The sequence below is a fragment of the Haliaeetus leucocephalus genome, unplaced genomic scaffold (assembly GCF_000737465.1).
Source record: "Haliaeetus leucocephalus isolate CR32 unplaced genomic scaffold, Haliaeetus_leucocephalus-4.0 Scaffold451, whole genome shotgun sequence".
Taxonomy (NCBI): Eukaryota; Metazoa; Chordata; class Aves; order Accipitriformes; family Accipitridae; genus Haliaeetus; species Haliaeetus leucocephalus.
This window is the reverse complement of record NW_010972887.1, coordinates 8768450-8794176: the sequence shown is the minus strand read 5'-3', so window position 1 is coordinate 8794176 and position 25727 is coordinate 8768450. Positions and strand designations below refer to the sequence as shown.

At 36.0% G+C, this 25727-nt stretch overlaps 1 protein-coding gene across 1 annotated transcript in view; it reads left to right on the top strand.

Annotated features, from left to right (window-relative positions):
• NEB (nebulin) overlaps positions 1-25727 on the top strand; it is a 71707-nt gene that overhangs the window by 24737 nt on the left and 21243 nt on the right. The window contains exons 38-67 of the mRNA XM_010575232.1: positions 405-509; positions 1232-1336; positions 1646-1753; positions 2034-2141; positions 3639-3746; positions 4389-4493; positions 4591-4695; positions 4891-4989; positions 5218-5328; positions 5495-5599; positions 6298-6402; positions 6835-6939; positions 8067-8171; positions 8476-8580; positions 9120-9224; positions 9710-9814; positions 12067-12171; positions 14150-14254; positions 14433-14540; positions 15772-15876; positions 17122-17226; positions 17351-17455; positions 18039-18143; positions 18264-18374; positions 18860-18970; positions 19454-19555; positions 19682-19780; positions 23642-23752; positions 23900-24004; positions 24789-24893. Coding sequence (XP_010573534.1) covers positions 405-509; positions 1232-1336; positions 1646-1753; positions 2034-2141; positions 3639-3746; positions 4389-4493; positions 4591-4695; positions 4891-4989; positions 5218-5328; positions 5495-5599; positions 6298-6402; positions 6835-6939; positions 8067-8171; positions 8476-8580; positions 9120-9224; positions 9710-9814; positions 12067-12171; positions 14150-14254; positions 14433-14540; positions 15772-15876; positions 17122-17226; positions 17351-17455; positions 18039-18143; positions 18264-18374; positions 18860-18970; positions 19454-19555; positions 19682-19780; positions 23642-23752; positions 23900-24004; positions 24789-24893 — 3171 coding nt within the window. The remainder of the gene's footprint in view (positions 1-404; positions 510-1231; positions 1337-1645; positions 1754-2033; positions 2142-3638; positions 3747-4388; positions 4494-4590; positions 4696-4890; positions 4990-5217; positions 5329-5494; positions 5600-6297; positions 6403-6834; positions 6940-8066; positions 8172-8475; positions 8581-9119; positions 9225-9709; positions 9815-12066; positions 12172-14149; positions 14255-14432; positions 14541-15771; positions 15877-17121; positions 17227-17350; positions 17456-18038; positions 18144-18263; positions 18375-18859; positions 18971-19453; positions 19556-19681; positions 19781-23641; positions 23753-23899; positions 24005-24788; positions 24894-25727) is intronic.

Below are 25727 nucleotides of genomic sequence, written 5' to 3'. Positions count from 1 at the left end.
TCCCTGTCTGTAAATCGTCCTTTATTATTTGGTTGCATAAGATGTGGAAACTTTGGAAGTTTGAGAAAATCCTGGTGGTGTAAAGCTTCTACGCACTTGGCTTGCATAGGTCAGTCCAGGAGTAGGCCAGCAATCTATCAGTAAATCATTGCCCAGTAGAATATGCAAGTAGTTTTTTTAAAAATCGTTGTGTTTTTTTTATTTATTGGCCAAACTGAAAAAATGAAGAAAAATTATTTAAATTCCCAAAGGAATTGTTTTGATATTCTCAAGCCAAAAAAAAGTCAAAATACCGGAAACTTTACTTGCCATCATTTGACAGTTGTGTTTCACACTGATTTAGCAATAAGGGATTAGATCCTAGTGGAAGTCTTACAGATTGTTTCTTTGCTCTGATACATTAGGTGTTATACAAGGATGATCTTAACTGGCTGAAAGGCATTGGCTGCTTTGTGTGGGACACTCCTGAAATTCTCCATGCCAAACATGCCTATGATCTTCGCAGTGATGTGAGTGGATACACTGGTTTTGCTTCTTAGGTTTTTTTTCACTCCACTGTATTAAAAGGATGGAGTAGCTTTATTCTACTCCAGATATAATCTGGAAAATGTTACGTATCCTTCTCTACTGAAGTATTCATTAAAGAACCATATATGGTTATTTAAACTTTACTGCTCTAGAAGTAGATATTGTCAGGTTACATCCCATTCAGGAAAGTATTAAGCATATGTTTGAATACTTGTCTTCTCAGAAAAGCACTTAAAACAGTAATTCTTCATTCAGAAGCCCTGAAGTAAAGCAGAAATGGTGCAGAATTCATATTTTTAAAAAGTATTTTGATGTTGATTTTATGATTTCTTAAGATTTTATTACACATCCTTAGTTTGGGATTAAGCCATTAAAATAGGAGAATAACCATTCTGGGTTTTGAGAATATATGTCCCTTCATAAGTTCTGTATTAGAAGTATGTTGGGTATTTATCATATGGTACATATGCCTATTCTGTGAATGAGTATTGACATTTCCTGATGTTCCTTGATAAAACTTATCAGCTGTTCTTATCTGATGAGGTGCCATGTTCATTTATTCAGCCATAGTTTCAATACACTTCCTGTTTAAATGCTGGTTCACTAGTAGAATAGTTCAGTAATAAAATAAATAGTAAATATAATCAATTCAATTAACAATGACTAGCCTTACTGGTTAGAGCTCTTGAATTTCTCTCTGCAGATTAAGTACAAATCTAAGGCAGAAAAAATGAAAAGTGACTACACTGTGGTCATGGAAACTCCTGTCTATGTCCAGAATGTCCTCAGTGGCTTGAATTTAAGTGAAGTAAGTATTTGTATCACCTTTCACCCCCAATATTGCATATGCCATTACCTCACAAGTTCTAGAAATGTGACTTTTAATATTTTTTAATAATTTTATTTTAATAATTTAATCATTGCTGGTTATCTACAACTCGTTGCCTATGCCCTTATAAAGATATGAGAATACAGTCACTAAAATCATTAGTTGCCTGAATCCAAAAGACTTCCATTCAGTTTTTTAGGAGAAAATCCTGTATGTATGCAAACAATATATACTGTGAGAGAACATCACAATTATGATTCTCCTCTAATTACTTTTTCTTTTTCTCAGGCTGTCTATCGTGGTGAATATATGCACAATGTTAAAGGCAAAATGATTCCTACTGATAAAACAGTAGATTTGGAGCGGGCATATCATGCAAACAAAATACAGAGTGAAGTAAGTATAAAACTTTTGGGCCCACAGAGTTTGAGATATTCAAAAAGCAAATTCTTTAAAAGTTAATGTCTGTAACTTTTCAGATAAAGAAGCTAGATTTCACTGCTCTAAAATGAAAGTGGGAAAATGTCCTCATTTAAGCTACAAGTATGCATTATAATGCAGACATGGGGGAAATCTTTTGCCAATTGTGATTAAGAGATTTCCTATGCAGCTAATGAATACTGTCAAATATTACACACAGTTGTCACAAACTCTCTTTTTCTCTCTTCTCTTGCAGAATTTGTATCGCTGGGCTGGTGTGAATGCTCTACCTACTGGATACACCCTTCCCACAGATACTCCCAGCTTTCAGCATGCTAAACATGTCCAATACATCGGCAGTGATGTAAGTAACGTACTAAGTCCTTCTACAACATGAATTGCAAGGGAATATTTGATGCCCATCCTGTATGAGATATAACTGTTTGAGACAGTTCTTTCTCAGATACGAAATTGCTTGTCAGAGAGCAACAAGAGTGGGGTAGTTCCATGTGGATGCCTGAGCCAGGAACTGAGGGTGACCATGACATAGGCAGTGAGCTCATCATCCACAGTGAAGTCCCACTGTACCTGATTGGAGTGGGCAGAACAGGTTGCTGATAACAGGTTGCATCAACAGTCCCAAACAAGGTGAAGAACTGGGGCCAAGGTCCATCCAGGGGGATCCAGTCAGGAGCTGCAGGAAACAGAGCAGAGATGGGAGACAAGCTACCTACAACATAGGTGCAAGGTAAATCCAGGAGACAGGGCTAGAGACAAGTTACCAATAACACAGGACCAATGTCCATCCAGAAAATGAGGATATAGACAGGGCTGAAGACAGGTGTGCTTATGTTATGGTTTAACCCCAGCCAGCAACTAAGGACCACGCAGCCGCTCACTCACTTCCCCCCACCCCGAGCGATGGGGAGAGAATCGGAAGGAAAAAGGTAAAACTCATGGGTTGAGATAAAGACAGTTTAATAGAACAGAAAGGAAGAAACTAGTAATGGTAGTAATAACAATAATAAAATGACAATAATAATAAAAGGATTGGAATACACAAAACAAGTGATGCACAATGCAATTGCTTACTACTCGCCGACTGATGCCAAGTTAGTTCCCAAGCAGCGATCCCCCCAGGCCAACTCCCCCCAGTTTATATACTGGGCATGACGTCACATGGTATGCAATATCCCTTTGGCCAGTCTGGGTTAGCTGCCCTGGCTGTGTCCCCTCCCAACTTCTTGTGCCCTTCCAGCCTTCTTGCTGGCTGGGCATGAGAAGCTGAAAAGTCCTTGACTTACCATGAACACTGCTCAGCAGCAACTAAAAACATCAGTGTGTTATCAACATTCTTCTCATACTGAATCCAAAACATAGAACTGTGCCAGCTACTAGGAAGAAAATTAACTCTATCCCAGCCAAAACCAGGACAGCTTACAACATAGCTCAGGCAAGGCCTGACATCCCAGGTGTGGCTAGTCAGGGCAATTAAATCTTATTAGTGCACTCAAGCCCCAACATTGGTAATGTGTGCCTTAACAGAATTTAAATGTTACCAAAGCCAATAATTATCTGAAGCAATTACTATCAAAATATAAATTTCCTCAGGCAGATGCAAATATCTTATTAGATGCAAGAGAAATTTAAAACGTTATTAATCTTGGGCCACATAACAGTAAAAATAATGATGACATGATGTGTAGTGTATTTAACTATGATATAGCTAAATCTCATGTGTTTATCTCTCAAAAAAATCTTGCTCTCTATACTGCATAAATTACTGTCAGAACTGCAGTGTAAGTAGAATCACAATCAAATTTAGTTTCTCTATGTTTTTATTCCTTTTTCCACTTTATAGCTGAAATATAAAGAAGCCTATGAACACATGAAAGCTAAAGGATATACTCTGGGACCTAAAGATGTTGGGTTTGAAAATGTGAAGAAAGTGAATCAAGTCACTAATGAGGTACAGTAAATATATGTATTTGCTTTCAGTTGTATTTGTAGTGCCCAAAATATGAATGATGAGAGTATATTGACTGGGAATGTTGTAGGGTCCCTGTTCTTTGAGGCTTTTAAGAGCAGTTTAGAAAAATATCCATCAGGAATGGTAGGGGATCATTGATGCAGGCTTGGAGTTGGGCTGTATGGCTCTTTAAAGTTCTTGATAACTCTAACTTTCTGTAATCCTGTAAAACTGTTACCATAATATAAAATAAGCTTAACTTTATTAACTGATCCGCAACTTGATTAAAGTTGCATAGAAATTATTGTATCTGTATGACATTGGGTCTTGATAGTCTTAGGTTTTATATATACGTACTCAGTTCTTTGGTCATTGGCTTTAATAGGACAAAAATTAAACATACATATTTACGTGTCTGTAGGATTAGTGTCTCACATTCTCCATGTATTAGAGGTGCTGCTATCAAAAACAGTTGTGGAAAATCTTTGCCTGGTTAGAAAATAGTATATTTGCTCTGTTTTCTCTGGTAGTTATGTAACACCTAGCAAAAAACCTGCCCTGAAAAGAGAAGTACTTACACTCTGCCAATCTGCTTGCCATTTTAAGTTTTTAACATGTAGAATGTTGTCTCCTTTGATACAGAGGTTGTATCGAGCAACATACCACAAGTACAAGGACAAGATTCATACCACTCCAGACACACCAGAAATCCGTCAAGTCAGAGCAACACAGGAAGCTGTCAGTGATGTATGTGTCTTTCTAACATAAAAAAAAAAAACAGAAGAGATTTAGAATATTCAGCACGACCAACATGTGAAATGCTATTTTTCTCTTTGTCTTTCAGCTGATCTACAAGTCAGATTTCTTTAGGATGCAGGGACACTTGATTTCATTGCCATACACTCCTCAGGTGTTGCACTGCCGCTATGTTGGGGACATCACAAGTGATGTAAGCATCTTCTGTTGAGACACCTGGTATTTGAATACAACAGGTCTAATACTTTTATACTGAAAGTGGAATTTGGCTTCTATCATTTACATTCTATTCTGTAATAGATAAATGCTTTGTAACTGTTCAGGGACTGATTAATGAAATTATCCCAAAAGTTAACTTTTGATTTTTCTTTTTCGAATTGCCTGATAGAATAAATACAAGGAGGATCTGAAGTGGTTGAAGGGCTTGGGTTGCTTTCTGTATGATACTCCTGATATGGTCCGTGCTCGTCATCTGCGTAAGCTTTGGGTAAGATTTTTCTTCTGAGAACCGTGTATAACAATTATTGATTTATTTACATGCATGCTATGTACTTCCAGGAAGTTAAGTACATGAAAATGAGTAAAGACTTATGACAGAATTTCTCGCCATGCAACTAGTTAGTTGTTTCAAAGTGCTGTTAGGTTACACTGTAAAATTTTCTTTACTACCAAGAATAATAACAGCTTCCTAAGTGATACTGCTTTTCTCTTTCAGTCTAATTATATATACACAGATACTGCAAAGAAGATGTGGGCTAAATACAATGTGGTATTGGATACTCCTGGATACAGAGCAGTTCAGGAACTAAAAACCCATTTGAGTGAAGTAAGTTCTGTATTATTTTTGCACATCCTTGTTAGCTATAAGCCCAGACCCTCTCACTGTTTTTTCTGAAATATGTGAGATGTTATAATTGCAAAGCTGTGGTTGTTTGGCTGCTAAATGAACATATGTAACAGAAGAAATAATTCATACACCTGTCTTTTTCCAGCTGGTTTACAGAGCTGCAGGCAAGGAGCTGAAGACAAAATACACTTCCATCCTTGATACGCCTGACTTCTTAAGAGCCAAGCAAGGACAAAAAATACAAAGCCAGGTGAAAAATTTGACTAATTAAAAAAAAAAAACTATCAGGGGATCCCTCTTAATATAGCCTTAAAGTACAGCAAAATCCTTCCAGACCATTTCAAACCAATGTAGAATTTCTGCAGAGGATGTTTAAAGTGACTATTCCTCATTTTTAAGTGGCCATGAATTTTCATATTGACCATGTCTCTGTAATGGACATGTTCGGTTTTGTCCATCTGAAACAGAGCACTGAACCCTGGTACAGTTCTGTTCCAATTCTCTGAAACTCTGACTTCATCAGAGGAATAAATATTTTTATTCATCTACCTTTATCCATCAACATTTCTTTATTGATATAGTAGTTCATTATCTGAGTTACTAGCTACAAATTTTGTGGTATTTTTAAATTTGCAGAACAAAATGAAGATACTCACCAGAGAAAAACAGACCTTATGGATGCTTTTGTTTAAAGCTAGGTCTGGATGTAGGGCAGAGAGGTCATTAATGTCACATTAATTTGACTTCTTGGTTTCTGAGCATGTTACTGGCAGTCACAGAATATCAAGTATGAACTGAGATAGTAAGGAAGAGGAAAGGGCACATTATTTTTTCCTGGGGTAAATCTTGTGGTTATCTATACATTGTGAATTTACAGTCATTTTTCAGAGAGATAAAGTAAAACTTATTTGAAATGTATATTTTTTGATTCTTTTCTTCTTGCTGCAGTACTTGTACGTGGAACTTGCCACAAAAGAGAGACCTCATCATCATGCTGGTGGTCAGACTCCAGCCTTTACCCATGCTAGGCATGTAAAGGACATGGTCAGTGAGGTAAGATATTTGGGGTTTTTTGTTTGGTACCACTATGCTGAACTGTTTAGAAGTTTTATTTCTAATTTCAGTGATAGTTTCAAGGCTCAGATCTGTTTACCCTTCATTTAGTTTTCTGTCTCTTATGCTTAAGTTCCACATTTCTTTTATAAGTTGTGGTAAAAGAGTACACTTATTAATATGTTTTAGTATTTTATAAGATACCTGTTTCTAAGTGCTTGTTTGCAGAATCTGAGGTACACTGGCTGCAAGGCCAGGAAGACCTAGAAAGAGCTGAACAGCTGAGCTTGGTTCCCAAAGTTTTGACAGAAGTGCTTTGCAAGAATGACTTTATGCAGTCAGTGTAGCACCCCTAGGTGTTAATATAATCCCAGATTAGCAAATGCTTCTAAGACTAAAGATACAACTTTTCCCTTTTGCTGTCTCTCTTAGAAAAAGTATAAAACCCAGTATGAGAAGATGAAGGACAAATACACGCCTGTCCCGGACACACCAATCTTGATCAGAGCCAAGAGAGCATACCTGAATGCCAGTGATGTATGTAGTCCATGAACACTTTCACTGCTGCTTCTTTTGGTTTCTTTATGAAAAGAACAGAAAAAGGGTCGATGGAGAACAAGCATGCAAAGCATAGAATATCTCAGTGTGGGTCATACATGAGGTCATCCCATTTGCAAGTACATTTCCATTTGATATTTACAGAGATTATTAAGTTTTTACTTGATGTCACTTTAATGCTTTTTTAAAATTTATTATAATTCATTTTCCATTGCACTGAAGTGTGGTCTTACAACAAAGAAAAATAGATTTAAACTAATTTGCTTACACATGAAATCTCCAAATAGCGCGGACTGGAGTGAAATGATTGATGCTGGAGCCAGGATAGAATATGTTTTATCAGATATTTTCATATCAGTTTTGTGTTACAGTAAACTTGCATGTCACTGAGAATGTGCTCATTTTTTAATTTAGAAGTAGATTAGATAGAAAAATTTTATGAGCTGCTGCACATAAGGTTATTAAGGTGAAATTGATTTTTCCTTCAAACATGGAATAGTGATTTGTGATTTAAGGCAATGGCTAAGAGTACTCTACTCATTCGTGAGATCTTTGCTATATATTTCAGATTGCACGTTGTATCCTGAAAGGATATGTGCTGGGCTGGTGTTTTGTTCTACTGATTAGTCTTACTGCTCTCTTAAGTATGATTTTTAAATACTGCAAAGAAGCATCCCAGTTCTCTTGCACATCTGAATTTCTCTTCAGAGGAAGTCTTTCTCCTAAGACTGGAATGATCTTCCTGCTTTCTTCTAGATCAGGACGTGGAAGAAGGGATAAGTAGTTTTTTATGCTAAAAGTGGCACTTTTGCTGTTCTAGAGTAGTCCTGTGATACATGGATGTTTTTTCCTCAGTATTCAGGCTGAAAGTGAACTGGATGCAATGTTGGTTTAGAGGTACCAACTCCTTTTCTCTCTAATTTTCACCATAAGTCTCAGTCAAATTGCAATTGATTGTAAGCAATTGCAGCATCTCAGGGTTTACATTAGGATGTTAGACAGGAACATATCCCTGGATGTCAATCCTAAGAGGTAGGAAATTTAACTAAAACAATTCCTGACAGATAAATATAATATATTCTTTTATATGTTATTTTTCTTACCAGTTACGCTACAAAGAAACCTTTGAGAATGCTAAGGGCAAATACCACACAGTGAAAGATGCTTTGGATATTGTCTATCATCGAAAGGTCACCGATGATATTAGCAGTGTATGTATACGACATTTTCATTCCTAATTAGTGTTTGTCATATAATTACCTAGAATATGCCACTTATGCTATTGCTCTATTTAAGTGTGTCAAATAATTAGAAAAATACGATCAGCACTATTAATATTAACTTCTTTCCTTCTCTGGAAGATTATACACTTGATTGCCTTTGGTGTTACAAAAGTAAATCTCATTTCCACTGTTTTAGTTCTGATTTTTCAGAAAAAGGAATGTCTTGAAACTGTATGGTTTGGAGTGTTCTGTTCTCAGACTGTTTTACTTCATTCTTCAATTTTCTGTGTAGGTGAAATACAAGGAAAATTATATGAGCCAGTTAGGAATCTGGAGATCAATCCCAGACCGTCCAGAGCATTTCCATCATCGCGCAGTCACGGATGCTGTTAGTGATGTGAGTTCAAATAGTTTCTGGATGTGAGAGGTTGAAAGTTATAAGTAGGTTTCCAAATTGAGAACCAAGTCTTACTTCATGAGAAAGGGAAAGTAGCTGAAATTTTTAAAGTGATTTGCACTTTCACCTGGCAGATCTGTGAAATGACAGAGCAAATCAGATGGCTAAAATTACAGCCCTTCTCCTTTTGAAATTAACAGAACAGTCTTAATTAATTTCAGTTGCATTTGCTTAGATTTGTTTGTTAACCCTATAACAACCCTTCATTGCACATAGCTGTACATATACAATAACCCCTTAATTGTACAAGAATACAGGTTTTTTTAATTCACACAGGAACTCCAATAGCTAATGATAGATTAGGTATGTGACTAGTCTTAGTCCATCAGAAAAGTATGAGTTACTCTAACTTATTTTATAATGGAATAATAATGGATGTAGCTCTGTTTGCTACACCTTGTGTTGAGGTGCCATTTCAGCATTGATCAGCTACCACTTGGTGTCACTTAAAACCGAATCCTTTTACTTCTTTTCTGAAGGTTAAATACAAGGAAGACTTATCATGGCTCAGAGGCATTGGCTGTTATGCATGGGATACTCCAAGTTTAGCTCTGGCAGAAAAGAATAAGGTGCTCTACAGTGGGGTAAGTAAAACAGTCTGAATTGGTGCTAAAGGTTTTATTGACGTTTGCTTATATTGTAGATAAATTTTTCCCAGGAGAATCCAGTTCTAACCTAGACATTGATATGAATAACTCATGGTATAACTTAATATATAGCTTCTAAAATTTCAGTTCTTACTGTAAAAGAAAACAGAGGCAAAATGATCTTTTACTTATCCCCTCTGTTCCTTGCAAAGCTATCAGCTCCATAGTAATTTTTCTAGTGATTCTAAGTCTAGCTTTAAAATTATGAAGATTTGAAATTTCCATTGCTTTCTTGATGTGCTAGTTCCATCCTGCATACTACATTTACAACTATTTTTTGTTTGTAGATATGTTAAATGCACATATGCAATAATTCTACCATGGTTTTGCTGCAGATTGTTTCTAAAATCATGCTTTCATTGCCCTACCCATCTTTGGAATAACACTGGAATGTTTTTTTCTGTTTGTTTCTTTTTCTCCAGTGTAAGTACAAGGAGATATTTGAGAAGACTAAGTCTCAGTTTCAGTATGTAGCTGACTCTCCAATTAACAAGCATTTTAAACACGCAACTCAGTTGATGGATGGGGTAAGTGATTTTCGTAGAGTCTCGTACTGAAGTAGTAAGTGTGTGTATGTTAATACCGAGTTGAAGGTTCATCTTCCTTATGAAATTGTAAATAAATCAAAATATATTCAGGCTTAAAGATGTCTTAAGGTCAGACTAAAATCGTGAAAGACAAGGTTGTTCTTATTGCCTCTCTGAGTATTAGGACAGGGCAGGTTTACAGTACCTAAAAAGTGAAATCCTGACCCCTGTTCCATTACTTTGTCATTGCAAAGAAACCTCTCTTTTGCTGACTGGTAAATACATGCTAACTTAAACAGTGCTATTTACTTAGTAATACTGATTGTTGATTGTCATGTGAAAACGGTGTAGAGAGAATCACAACTGCTTTCCTGAAACATTGAAAAAAAACTTAATCAGTGTCAGGAAGATAGTATTATGTTCGAAGTTACCATAGCTCTGTTTCATTTCAGATATTTTGCCTTGAATTCTCCCACTCTACTACTTAGTTTTTCTTACTTTTCTCCTGTAGTGCTAAAGAAACTATAAACACAACATAGTAGCAAAGGGGGTTAATGAATGCCCCCGGATCTAAGAGTAAAATCACCAGTGGAGTTTCTAGGAGTAGTGCTGTACACCCACAGGACAAAGCCCATTGAAAAGCACTGTGTTCTAGGTGAATTATCATCAGCTTAGAGTTGACATACCACACCGGCCTCTGATGCTTTTTATTAAAGCAGAGTATACTTAGACTCTCACATCTTGGTGTTTTGTTCTTTTTCACCAGACATTGTTACATTTACTGAGAGGTAAACAATTTATTACAGTATTACCTGTTCTAGGTTAGAAAAACTGTTTCACAACAGATTCCATTCCAGTACCATTCCTGTCATTTCATACGCAATTTGATAAGCAGTGAACCAGAATTTGTTATGGAAGGTTGTTAGTATTCATTCTTCTTATTGTTTGGTAGAGCAAATAAGGAAAAATTTAATGGGAGAAACATGAATGAGTAAAATTTTAGCAACGGGGGCTCCATACATGGAAATGAACTTGCCTAAATGTCTTCTGTTATGTAAGTGAAGTTTTTTGTGATAAGGCATTATAGTTTTTGCTTACAAAATGTCTGATGATAGTATAGCATTGTATTTTACACTTGAATCTCATTCTGTTCTCTTTGTACTCAAATCAAGAAACTAGTTCCATAGAGAGTTGCTTCTGCAGTTATTTTTCATGACGAAAGTAAGTCATAAAATGCCTTATTGAAGAGTGCCAGGGATAGGATATAGGCATCCTTAAATTGTAGATTAGGCATTCCAGTGGAAATTTAGAAATGCATATATTATTTGGAAATGTTTTCTCTCTGTGTTTTTTTAATATATTTTTCTCTTTTGGATATGATCTTCAATCCCAGCCTTTAAGTAGTCTATGTAAAGAGGTTTCAGTGGTTAGAACTATGATCTCTTTGTGTCTTCACTCTTTTTTTATTTGTTACACTGTATTATGCTATTCTGAGCAGAAATTATATAAAGCTGCCTATGAGAAGCTCAAAGATAGGTACAGCGTTATTGTGGATGATCCTAGGAACCTCCTGGCCAAGTGGGGGACTACACTGAGCAGTCAGGTACTGTAGGAGCACTAGCTGGTGCTGCCAGAAAGTGCCTGGTCACTCACAGCTACTCCGTCTGTGTGAAACGTCTATCGCTAGCAGTATCACAGGTTTCACCTGTGATGTTGTGATGTTCTAGTTCAGTTGATCAGACGGTCTTTGTTTTGCCACCCAAAAAGAATTATTACTTTTTGAGTGAGCTAATCTCTACTGTATGTACTTTCATATATTGTGCATCAATTGACATCAGAAATCTAATGCCGCTTGAAGTCAGTGGAGAGGTTTTAAAAAATGCATGTTGTATCATCCATTTATTTTTTATTACCTCTCTTTTAATGACCTTTACAGACATTATCTTCTTACTCATTACTCAAGCAACAGTGACATATTTGGCTTTTGAGTATCCTCACCTTAATCTATAATTTAGTCTTATCTCCCCAAAAATATTTTCACAATTTCGTTTATGGGATAGTATGCAAATCTTTTAATATATATTCTTGACATTCTTAATTATATAGATGTAAGTTGTATGCACATCTGAGTGAATACATACAGTACCTTGCCTAAATCTCTCCACTCTCAAAGTGTCTGGGATCTAGAGCTGCGTTGTTGTTGATGGTGTTCACAAGTCTCTTTTGTGCTTCGTTGCCATTTGCATGAACAGAAAAAATATAAATCCTTTGCCAAGATGCTCCTGCAACATGGATGTAATGAAATTCTGAGGCCAGATATGCTGACAGCACTCTACAACACATACTTATGGAGCCAGGTAATATGAAGAACTGCTGCCGTAGGAGACATTATATATACAAATTAGCTGCTTGGACTTCTAATATTTAATGCTTGGGAGTTCTCTAAATTTCTACCGACATCAGACTCCAGAGTTTTGTCAATGTGCTTAATGCTGGCTATGACAAAGTATTTTTTAAAACAGAATATCTGAAACAACATTTACTGTAACTTGGACTTCACTGAGCTCAGGCTGATCTTGCCTTCATTTTCTCCTTTCATTATAAATAATTGTTATATATACTTCTATATTAAATTTCACATACTTACATAAAGAACAATTTTCCATATATTTAAGATATTGTGTGTTAGCTGTTCCTGATATTTACCTAACCAAATTCTCATTCTGCCACCATTTCTTGGACTGACCACCTCTCATAATGCAAGTCTGTTAATTCAGTATGAACACGAAGAAGTAATTTGGCAAGTAGATTACAACATTTATCTACCACTCTGCCTGAGAATGGTGTCAGATTGTGCCTAGATACAGAACAGAGTCATGTCTCACTTCTAAGTGCTCTTAGAAATGGTATAGGCACACAGGTCCGTAGTAAATCATGTTTTCATCAATTTCCTTCTCTACATACTGCTTTTAAGCAAGGCTAGCAAAGCAGTCCTCATGCAGTCACATAATACAGTTTATTAAAAAAAACCCAAACCTCTCTCCTTTTGCCTGTTCTAGTAAGAATCAGAAGGTAGAAAGTGACTATGATTCATCTATTTATTCATACAGAACAAAGAGCCTAACACATTTATATTTCTGACGATGTAAAAGAAAGCCTGTAATGACTCTGATATATTGTGAAGAATTAATTTGCCATATTCTACCTTCTTTAATATGGATTCCAGCATATATATTTTGGCTGTACCAGTTGGATGAAAATGTGGCTTATTAAATAACTGATACATATTTATTTCTGCTCTGAAATCACAGCTGCTAGCAGTAACCTTACTCTTCAATGGTAAAAATTATTCCTGACTGGACCAGGTGAAACTGGCATATAACATTTAAATTATAAACTGGAAATGCAGCAATAGAAAATAATTACATGAGAGGGAGAGGGGTGTTCTTCTTTGTTAGTATTAGCACAGTTAATAAAATTCTTCACTAATAAGGTACTGAAGTTCTTTACTAGACATTTTTGTTCAATTTATCTGTGGATTTATATTATGTCATTAAAAAATCCTTGCAGGTAAGTGTGAGTATGTTTGAAGAAAAAAAAAAAAATAGCACTCTGCCTGACCTGCATGTTCATCTGAGTTGACTTCATGTTATGATTTACTGTTTGTATATGATTTTTTATATTTGTCTGTCATAGTCCTGTTTCAAAGGCATGGATTTATTTTCTGATGCAAGATAGAGCATGAAAGTTCTTTTTAAAAATATGTTCTAATCTCTTCCACCTGCCCTCAGGCTGTCTACAATGATTTATCACTCTCAGTGTACAGTCTCTTCTCACTGAATTCTGTGAAAACAGGTTTAGAGTCCTGAGCAGGGCAAGATGATCTTTAAAAAAGAAATTATCAAAACACAAATTCTGCTATCAAAGCCTTTAAAATAGCCTGGCATTATGATATATTCAGTGGAAGTTCTTATATTCTACTGTGTAAGATGTTTTACATTTCTCTTGATTTGATGAATATTTAAAAATGAGATATTGTCCAGTTATGAATTTTAAAAGTCACTGATCTGCCAAGATTGCTTTTTTAGCTCAATCTTGGAGATTGAGGATAGAAGTGAAGCTTTTACACTCAGTGAAATAAATGTAAAATTAATCACACAGATAGGCAGCCTCCTAGGCAAATAAGGGGCTTGCAAAGTTTAGCTGATTGTGCATATTCAGCTTTCATTGGCTATGGTGGAAGGATTTTGCAATTTTATGTGTGAATATAAACATATTTCCTGGAGGTGTTTTGTCTTGGTTTGTATGGCTAACAAAATCTTTCCCAATCACCAGGTTGAATACAAAAAGGACTATGAAAAGAAGAAGGACAAGTATACTATGGTTGTGGATACTCCAGAACACTTAAGGACTACAAAAGTCAACAAACAGATTAGTGATGTAAGTGTGGTTAGTCCCTTTCAAGCATACCTCCTTCTCTGAATTCTGACCTTTGAAGTGTGATAATGAAGAATATGGCATTTTCAGTAGTCCATTATACAATGTTTCTCATCTTGATTTTTTTCAGTTGACACCAATAGTGTCAAGAAATAATATAATCTATAATTTTTATCTTCAGATTATTTACAAGTTGGAATATAACAAAGAGAAGCCTAAAGGCTATACTACAATCCATGATACACCTATGTTATTGCATGTGCGCAAGGTCAAGGACAGAATAAGTGATGTAAGTAAATTATCCTTGTCTGTGGTATCAACAAAGACACAGAAGTAACTCTTTGCTTTGATATGCAATACTTTTAACTCGTATGTAACACTGTCATTAAAAAATAGCTTCTTGTTAGAGTGTATTGGTTTTGTTTGCATATAAAACTCCATATGTACTTAATGCTTTTTCAAAAAACACAGTAGCGTATGAAAGTATGCAGGAAGTTTTTTTTGTGTAATGTTCTTTTGTAGCTCTTGGAACATTTTTGCTGGGGTAGAGCAGCCCTCGCTAGTAATAAAAGCCATGAGCTGGAACTGGTATCTAATTAAAGCATGGATTTGAGGAGTTTCTTTCTGGGTTTTCTTCCTCTGTTGGCTAGTGGCTTTTGTGGAGCCTTGAATAAGATACTCAATACATTACTGTGTTTATTCATTTCTTCTGTGGATATTGTAAATATGTAAGGTAAATATTCTGATCTAAAACAATTATGTGTGTTAATTATGGGGCAATGGAATGCTAAAAAGAAGAGAGAGAAAGGAAGATGAAGCAGATAGGGTAATATTGTAGGATTTGGGAGTCCTCATCCTAATTCCTCCTCTTACTCTAGTTTTTCTCTCTGACCTTTGTATTGTTCCTTAGATATCCATAAATAAAATGATACTAGCACTTCCGTAATTCAACATAGTACTGTGAGAATAAGTAGCGTCAAAGTCATTCAGGTACTACATGAATTATCTATATAATGAGTAAATCTACAAGGAAAAAATAACCATATTATCCAGATACTAACATGGATCATTAAGAGACAAAGGTATTCAAAAGCGATCTGTGAATTGAAGTACATTTTGTCGTTTCCAAACTGAGTGCTGAATTTGAGATTCTATAAAGGAATTTTCAGAAAGCATTGAATGTGCCTATCATAAGACAAGAGTCTTTAAAGCATTGCTATTAGTTGCAAAAAACTAGAAACAGGAAGAATTACTGTTCATGTGTAGATTTTGTTAAATCTTAGTCTGTGCTTCATGGTGAGTTTTACCTGCTACATTTTCTATTTAAAAAGAACTGCTGCTGAAGAGAACCCTTCTTTCAGGCAGATAGTTGATACCAAGATGTATTGATACAATTTTTTCTATTAAGATTTTATCTTGACAGGATAAATTTTTAATATTATATTTTTCGTGTTTTGATGCTTTTCTTGTCAACAATGATATTACCTTTGTAAACATTGTTTATGTTTGTCTTTCTTTAGCTGAAATACAAAGAAGTGTATGAGAGGAATAAATCTCACTGCAATGTCATAGCAGATTCAGTTCATATTAAGACTCCAAGGCATGCTTACAAGCTAAACAGCAATGTGAGTTCAGTTTTATTAATACTTTAATTTTATTATGGATAGTGTTTGGGACTGGCAGTGTGTCGTGGTTTAACCCCAGCCAGCAACTAAGCACCACACAGCCACTCACTCGCTTCCCCCCCACCCCGTGCGATGGGGAGAGAATCGGAAGGAAAAAGGTAAAACTCATGGGTTGAGATAAAGACAGTTTAATAGAACAGAAAGGAAGAAACTAATAATGATAATAATAACAATAATAAAATGACAGTAATAATAAAAGGATTGTAATACACAAAACAAGTGATGCACAATGCAATTGCTCACCACTTGCTGACTGATGCCAAGTTAGTTCCCAAGCAGCGATCTCCCCAGGCCAACTCCCCCCAGTTTATATACTGGGCATGACATCACATGGTATGCAATATTCCTTTGGCCAGTCTGGGTTAGCTGCCCTGGCTGTGTCCCCTCCCAACTTCTTGTGCCCTTCCAGCCTTCTTGCTGGCTGGGCATGAGAAGCTGAAAAGTCCTTGACTTACCATGAACACTGCTCAGCAGCAACTAAAAACATCAGTGTGTTATCAACATTCTTCTCATACTGAATCCAAAACATAGAACTGTGCCAGCTACTAGGAAGAAAATTAACTCTATCCCAGCCAAAACCAGGACACAGTGGAAACCACGAGCAATTATTTTCAGTTCCATTGAAATTTTTTGAGCTTGGACATTGCTTCTAATTCTTACTCTGCTTGAATAAAATATATTTTAATTTATTTCATATTAAGTGCTCGCTCTTGCAAATTGTCCTTGAGGTCACTTGAGGTCCTTGTATGTCACACATCTACTGTTCTTCTCGTCCCGCTCTGTTTTCCTGACAGAGATGTAACTGCCCCAGAAATTTTCTGTGATGATGTTCTTGTAGACAAAGTGAGCGCTTCATGGAAAGCTCTACTGTGTTTTCTATTATTGATGGCCCAACATGCACTTGAATAGGCAAGGAACTGAAAGCAGTCACCTTCTTCAAACTCATGACATCTTTTCAGTCATTCATATTCCTTTCTCCACCTAGCAGTGGAAAAGCTGGAGTAAATGGACTCCCACTGGATTGTACATGATTCAGAGGAAAGCCCTGGTCTGATGTAGACGCACTTTCTTATCTCTTCTCTCTTTATCTGGTACAGACCAAAGAGAATTTGCATCTGTATGTCATGTGTAAAGCACACAACTTCCAATTAACTTCTTTTTTTCTTGTTGTATCACTGTAAACAGCTGGATTATAAGAAGAAATATGAAGCAGCCAAGGCTCATTGGCACTGGATTGCTGATAGGCCTGATTTTGTTCAAGCAGCCAAGTCATCTCTGCAACAGAGTGATGTAAGAGAATCAGAACAAACTGAATACTCCCCTTCCCCACATCTCTCATGTTCAGAATGTAAAAAAAAAAAAAAGTAGAAGATTTGAGACTCTTCTTTTATCTTTTATTTTTTTCTTCCTGCAGTATGAATATAAACTGGACCGGGAATTCCTAAAGGGATGCAAACTCTCCGTCACAGATGATAAAAACACAGTATTGGCCTTAAATAATGCCATCCTGGCAAGTGATGTAAGTACTTGAACACTCACTTTTTTTGTTCTGCTAGAACTTTACTTACTACATAAACGACTTTATTGGAAATATGATTGGATTAAGAATGGAGCTTTGAAAAGTTATTCTCAGTCTCACTTCACTATTTGGTTTGACTTGTTTATTTCATTAACAAATTGGCAAAATCTGAATAAATTTGATCTTGTAAATGTCAGTGGCCTAGTTCACGGATTAAATAAATATTCAAAGTTAACATTGCCTGAACACCCTAGACGTTTGGTATATCTCTGCGTTCCTGTTACTGAAATGAAAATATTATCTGGACAAAACAACAAAAAAAGCTGCTGGTATAACTTGTGCATAACACAAAGTATCTTTAATAATTACTAACAATATATTAATATTCAGTATGTTAATAAAATTCCAAGTGAGAGCTATAGGATTATATAGACTGGAGTGAATTTATCTTGGAAAACATCAAAATATGGAATTTTCTGCAAACTTTTGCACTAACAAACAGGCACAACTATAGTAATTTCTTTTTAAATAGCCACAAGACAAGATACACATTGCTTAAAATGGTACCTTTTCTGACTGCTAGATAAAATACAAAGAGAAGCACAACAAAGCTCGAGGAACGTGCCTTGTTGTTCCAGATACACCTCAGATCCTCCTGGCTAAGAACGTCAGCTCTCTTGTATCCGAGGTAAAGCATCAGAGAGTTCTTTGTTCATTTTAAGTACATCCTTTTAATGTGGGGGGAGGGGGGGGGTGGGGGGGGTGGTGCATTGCTGTTTGTTTACCTATTTTTATTCTGTGCTTTCAGAACAAATACAAAGAACAGAGCAAGAAGCAGCTTCCACATGGATCTTATACAACCCTGCCAGAGACACGAGACACTGTTCATGTGAAAGAGGTGACCAAGAATGTCAGCGACGTAAGTAACTAGTGTGATAACAATTTATGGTGTGATTGTTACCTGCTGCCTATAATTGATTGGACTGTTGCATGTTTTTGTACACATGCACCACATTTAGAGTTTTATTGTAAAATGCCCAAGGAGTCAGAAAGATTAATTCCTACCAGAATGAGACTTTAACAAAGAGCTAAACACATTTTATTGGGAATCTGTTGAAATAGTCTGGAGAAAAGTGACAGGCTGGAGTGCTAATGGGTGGCCTTAATTCAGATTTTATTTTTCATAGAACACAGTTTAAACAGAAATCATTATCTCCAAATAGCAAGCTTTTGTAATCTGAAGTGCAAATTATGACAAACTAGCTGGGGACCATACGTTTTGAGACTGAGGAGACTGTGTTTTATTTGTCTTAACAGTTTCAGTGAGCTTATTTCCAACTTTCAGTAGCATTTACCTCCATGTGAAATTAAAAAATCACACATGGCCCTTTTTGCTCTTAACAGACAAACTACAAAGAGAAGTTTGTGAAGGACAAAGGCAAGTCTAATTATTCTGTCATGCTGGAGCCTCCCGAAGTGAAACATGCCATGGAAGTTGCTAAAAAACAGAGCACAGTAAGTTTGTCTTGTCTTTTCATGAATTAAGTAGCTTGTGTAAGTAAATTTGATCAAAGACAGCTGGCAAAAACAAAAGTTCACACACTTCTGGATTTCCTCCCAGCCTCCATGTTCAGGTGTAATTCTGAAAGATAAAGGTGCAAATATTTACAAATGTAAAATTGCACTGAAATAAAGGATTTCTTTGAAAATCATATTTCTGCTTAATCACATGGTAGGATTTAAAGTAATCTAGTGCAAATTGCATCTAATACTTTCTTTCATTCCTTCAAATACGGACAGAATTGCATATGCTTATTTCTTCCTTTGTAGACAACTTGCAAAAACACATTCCCAAATCTATTTCTTGTGAAATTATTTAACAGCCCCCCCCCCCCAAAAAAAGCACTTTCCCAGCAACATTGTTGTGTCCTTATTAGCTATATTCCTCAAGAACAAGTCTCAGTAATTTTCTTTCCTCTGTCTATCATCATGGATTAGATTGAATACAAGAAAGATGCCAAGTCCAAGCTCCACTACACACCTATAGCAGATCGACCAGATATTAAGAAAGCAACTCAGGCTGCCAAGTTAATTAGCAATGTAAGTGGTTTTTAAGTCTTCTGTATAATTCTTTAGCAGTAGTTTTACTATTAAAAACAGTGTCAGTAAAATAATTAAGAGGGAATGTCATCACTACTCAACTATACTTTTTTTTTTCTTTGTTAGATTGAATATAAAAAGCGTGGAGAAGCTGGCATTGGCGTAACCATGCTGGGACGTCCAGATATTGAACTCGCAAAGGAGGTCTCCAAGCTAACTAGCCAGGTAATAATAAAAAGTTGTTGAAACGTTGAAGCAGTGAGAGAAATGAGATATGATATTAACTTATAGAGGAATACTAATATTATAACTGAAATTATTTCTAGATTAGAGGATAAGGGAATATTTTAAAGGGAATGTCTTAAAGTAAAAATTAAATCCCGATGCAAGGTTCTTCATTAAATAAACTTTTCTACTTACTTACTAAATGTCTGTAATGGAGGTACAGAATCTCCTTAAAATGATGCCATGACAAGATCTTTTAAATACTAAGGCTGAAGCGTCAGTCGTGTTCTTTTTTAAGCTTTTCTGGGTGTTGGCTTTAAAAGAGGCAGCCTTTTACCTAACTCTTATTATCCACACTTTATGAGATGGACATTGTTTCTTTCAGCCACTTTCTTTGTATTTTGTGCCTTTAAAAGAATCTTCTGTTTTGAAGTTAACATGTTATATTAATAGAAGCTCGCTTACTTTTATACAATGGTCATGTTCTCCGATCAATCTGAAGCACGTGCTTGCTATATTCTGTGACAATTTTTTCTGCCAGGACCTCAGTTCAACTTGGTTCTTTCTCACCACTTCATGCTTTAAACCTGCAATTGTTTGCATTTCTGATCTTGCTTTCTTGCTACGCGTTATAGGCAGAATACCTCAAACGACATATGCGAGGGCATGGAGCTGCATCTTATGATACCCCATGGATGAGAACCTTTAAGAAAGCTAATATGCTAAGTAGTCATGTAAGATAATTTTAAGTGACACATCTGGGAATGCCATTTTTATGCATCTGTCTCTTGCTTGCATATTATCTTACAATTGCAAGTTGTTAAAGGGTTTATGATGCACCAGTTGCACTGGATCTTTTTGTTTCAAAGGTGTTGAATGTAGCAGAACTTGTGAGACTGCTTAGCTGGATGTGACTTTCTTTTTTTGCTCTGGAAAAATAGTGCATGGGAATTCTGTGGGTTGGGAATTTGTCCGTTTCAGAAACACTACATGAAGCTTGAAATGTTATTATGCCCTTCATAATGTTTCTGGAACTTCCAGTGTTTTTAATGGAAGTTTCCGATGCACTCATGCAATGTGAAAACTCACCTTTTTCACCCAAACCCCCTAAAACCAGACATATAAGCTTGAGCTGGTTTTCCTGAAACTCTGCAAAACATGGAAACACGTGTGTATGACAAACCCAAACAATGGTGCTGGTAGTTTTCAGTGAACAGTCATACCATATGCATAACATTCACATTTTAACTATTCAAACTTCTCTTTAAACTTCATTTAAACTATTCTGTTTATATTGTGCTGGAATGGTATAATGGAAGCATAGCCTAGGACTGAATCAGCCCCAGAGCCTCTGAGAATCATACCCTGTAGTGATTTGAGGCCACATAGTTTCTTATATTTCTTGCCATCTCAAAAACCTTTGGAAGATCAAAAAATGATGGCAGCATAGCAGTTTTGAAGTGGAAGCAGACAGATCTGTGCCATTTCAGTTTTACACATGTATTTCCAAACAAAAAAAGGGGGCATTATGGTTTTTCCATGTCTAGCCATGACTGCTGCACGTAACTGTTGCATGTGTGAACGTCAGTCACTGTGTTTGTCAGGAAAACCAGGAATCTTTTCGGTAGAACCAAGGATTCTTAAACTGAAAAATTTGAACTACAAGAAAAAGAAGAAATTACTCTTATTCCCATTAAGTGATAATGAGATCCTCCTTCTCTGTGCTTTTGCTCCAATGCTAGCCAATTCTCCTCTTAGTCTTAGAAACATGCTTTGATGAGATTATTTTAGTTCTGAGAGAAAATTAACTGTTGTAGAGGCAATAAGGGAGCAAAGAATAATTGGCATATTCTTTAACTTTTTTTTCTCTTAGGCATTTCTTCTCATAAAGTTCTCTTTTATAAAGCATTATGTCCAGTTTGTTTATCCACTTTCCCTTTTTTAGTTGGATTTCATCTGCCTGTCTGACATGCTTGCTTTTAATTTTGCATAGACCTTCCAGCAACATTTCTTCTGGGCTTAAAATAGTGAACTCTTTGGCATGATGGTCTGATCTTGATCGTATGTTGTATAGCTTGCAAAACATAACAGATTCTAGTATACTTCTGCTTGGTTTTGGGTTTTTTTTGTGCAGTCAGATCCAATACTGATGCCTTTATGTCAAAAATGTTAATATTCTTTGTTTTCTTACAGCAGCTATATAACTTGTGGATTTGCCTGTTTCACTGTGTGTTTTATCTGAATGTTGGCATATTTTGCAAAGCAAAAGAGCAACAGTGGTATCTAGCATGAACCACATGGTGCTGTATGGACAAGAATATGACAATGAATTCAAGGTGTAAAATGTGATCATGGAATGTGATTTAATTCTGCATTCAATTATTTGTCTCTTTTTACTAATATAAAATTATCTGTTTACATTTCTGTAATTGTCATAAAAAAACTTCTAGCATAAGTCAGCTGTTCCTCAACTTAGTTATCAGTTCTTCAGTATTTCATTTCTTTCATTTCAATTTTCACATAAATATTGTCTGGGAGATCAGGGTTTTTTCTGAAGAACCATTAATCCTTTTTCCTCGTCAGCCACAGTCCTATATTTTCTGCATGCTTTTTATAAGTATTATCTTGGTCCTGAACAAGATCAAATTCTTTCAGAAAGACTGATGATGGTTGTTCAGTTCTTGTTCTTTAGGCCAGGGATGCGGGTTGCTAGCTTGCTTAGTATAAAATATCTCCAAGGAAATGTGGATTGGTAAGCAGAAAGACATGTTGCCTCACTTGTTCCCAGACCAGGCAGAATACTACTACGGGGAAGACATGACAAATCCTCAGAATTTTTCTACTGATGTTTACTCTAATGGTGATGAGCATACATACTAACTATGGGACCAATTTAGATAAGCCAGAATTTAATCTTTGATACTTTGAGTTTTTCTTGCATTATGCAGTGACTTCTGAAACAATTTTACACATCTCTGATAGCAAAAAAAGTAATAAAACCAAAACATTCCTAATGGAACCGTCCCTTTTGTAGGTTTACAAGAAGTAGTGAGGAATTAGCCTTTATCTGCACCTGCAGCAGCGGGATGGGACAAGTCATGATGGATGAAGGACTTGCCCTTATTTAAGTCATTAGCAAAACTCTCATTCCTATCAACAGTTCTGTGACTCCAGCCTGGGTCTGCTGGATTATTATGGTTTACATCGCTGTGGTTTACCTTGCTGATGCTAATGTGGTTTGGAAGTGTTACTAAGCCTCTTGCATAATCTAATTCCTAGTAATTAATTGTACGACTGTTCTGTTTGTGAGCATTAGCATCCTTCTTCATCTGTGATTTATATAGAACACAGTATGTGTATAACAGTATATGTGAAAGTATTTGATATATTGCCACCTTCAGTGCTCGTATGTCTTCAGGTAGTTTTTAAAGCTCATAGTTCTCCAAGAAGTACATAAAAAGTTCTTTTAAATACTCTTTATACCTGTGTTGGTTTTTGTCTCTGTGAAATAGGGTATCTTTTATATATGCACAGTTCCCATCAAGTGAAAAATTCTTCATCTCCAAGGGTCAGAATTTAGCTGTATTTTGTCAACACAATTGTCGTGACTATGTCTGTTATTTTTACAATGAGGAGATGGAACCTGTGCACTGAATGAGAAATTGCAAGTGGTATGTTGTATGTAGTTTTTCTTTCCATGTGAGCTCGTCTTTAAAATAGCCTTTATTCCAGTGGATGCCTTCAAGTTACTATGGTTTGTTCTGCTTACTATCAGCATTGAAGTAGGGTCTCTTTGCCTTCTGCAGCCAAACAAGTGAGTACTCAAGAATAGTTGTAATACCTGGCTGTTTTTTAATTTAGGTGAAATACAAGGAGAATTTTTCCAAAGAGATGGGTAAAAAGCCAAAGTATGATTTGAAGGAGGCTAAAATCTACAAGACCATGAAAGACGCTCACAACATGGCTAGTGAGGTATGTTTACTTAGCTTTTCCCTTAGGGAAATTAAAAGTTTCAAATTTCTTTAACAAAGACCTCATTTACGTTATTAATGCACTCAACATCACAGGTTTTATTAGCAGTCTCCTTTTCTGATATTGTTTGTCCTTTCTTACCTGCAGGTGAAATACAAGGCAGATTTAAAGAAACTTCATAAGCCTGTCACAGACATGTCTGAATCGCTCATCATGAACCATGTCCTGAGTACAAGCCAGCTTGCCAGTGCTGTAAGCTCATTAACTAATCCCAGATCCATTTGATTTTTCCATTACTATTGATTCCATTCTGAATTGATGTCTGCTAACTATTTCTGTAACAATTACTCCCTCTGTTATTGTTCATGGGACATCACCTGGTAGTGATCTCTTCCTCTACTTTCTAATGATTATTTCCTAGTTAACTAGCAACTTTGCCACATTTGCCCTCTGGGAAGTGAAATCTTTATTAGCTGTAGAACTGCTAATATTTTTAAATCCTCTAATAATTTTTAGTGGATTGATTCTTTATTACATTTTAACTGATTGCATTACACTAACAAATACCATTGTCTTCTTTTTTTACTTTTTTCTTTTCTGCTTACTATATTTAAAGTTTTTATTTTTGTCTGTTTTTTTCATTTCATGTTTATGTTTAACATCCCCCTGTTCTAGACGTACAGAAGTATGGCTAACAAAATACTTAATAATTTTACTGAGAAAAGACAAAAAGCAGTATTGCCTGGTACAGCCTTTTGATGTATCCACTGTGCTTTCTTTTTTCTTCTTCTTTTTTTAATCCTGGTTTTGAAAAAATCTTTGTTGCAATCAAAATGGTCAAAAAAGTTAACTGTTCACCCAATCTTTAGAATTGATATCTGATACTGGGAGTTAAACTTCTTGGTTTTGTTTTGCTTTTTGTATTTCTAATTTCTCTTTGATGTTCCATTGAAGTGTTGCTTTGATTGGACCTAAGAAGTAAATTTGCTGAGGGATTTTTTTTTTATTGAGTTGATTTTTGACACCTTCCCTTCAGTACCAGTACAAGAAGCAATATGAGAAGAGTAAGGGTCACTACCATGTGGTGCCAGATAATCTTGAACAGGTTCATCTAAGGGAGGCATCAGAACTACAGAGCCACGTAAGTTGGTCATGTGTTTCTCATTAACCCCACTCATGGAGTACCAGTCTCCATCACTGAAGCCATACTAGCAAATTCTCCAGAACGTAACAATCTCTGTCCCTATCTGCTTCATAAACACTGCCCACCTGAGTAAACAAGTCAATGAGAAATATTTGCAAGTTTAGAACACATGTAAAATATCTGTATGATTTCTTCATTCTAGAGTAGATCTCAAAGTTATTTCTGTGTGTTGTATATGGATCTTTTTACACAGTGTAATACATTTATCAGGGTGATTTCATCTATAGAAAAAAAGACCTGGTAATCACAGAAACTGGAAATTGAAAGAAGTAGGGCTGTTGCTGACAGTGTATTTTCAACTGCTTTATCCATTCTAGCCTCAAGCTCTCCTACAGAGGAGAGCTCTGCCATTCTTTTTCTGCATCCAAAATTGCTTTAACCAGAACAATACCTACTGCTGCTATTGTCTGACGTTTTTTCTCTCTGGAATACAGCAAATGGTGAATCATTCCAGAGAAATTCACACTCTGATTTGGTCTCTAATCCTCTATATTCCAGGTTCTATTCCAGGTATTTAGTGACTGTAAAGCAAGAGAGAAATTACTGCTAGAACACAAAGGGCCATAGTTATTGTTCTGCAGCATGGCATAGAAGACCAAAAAGGTTACATAGCAAAGGACTATAAGAGAAAGGTTGTTAATCAGTTTGTAGTTAAAGTCACTACTTGTTGCTCCAGTTTGAGATCAGGATCTGTCTCAGCCAAAGACATAGCATTACCTCATGCAGCAGTCTGAAAATTGATGCCCTAAAAGCTGGATACTGTAACTTGAA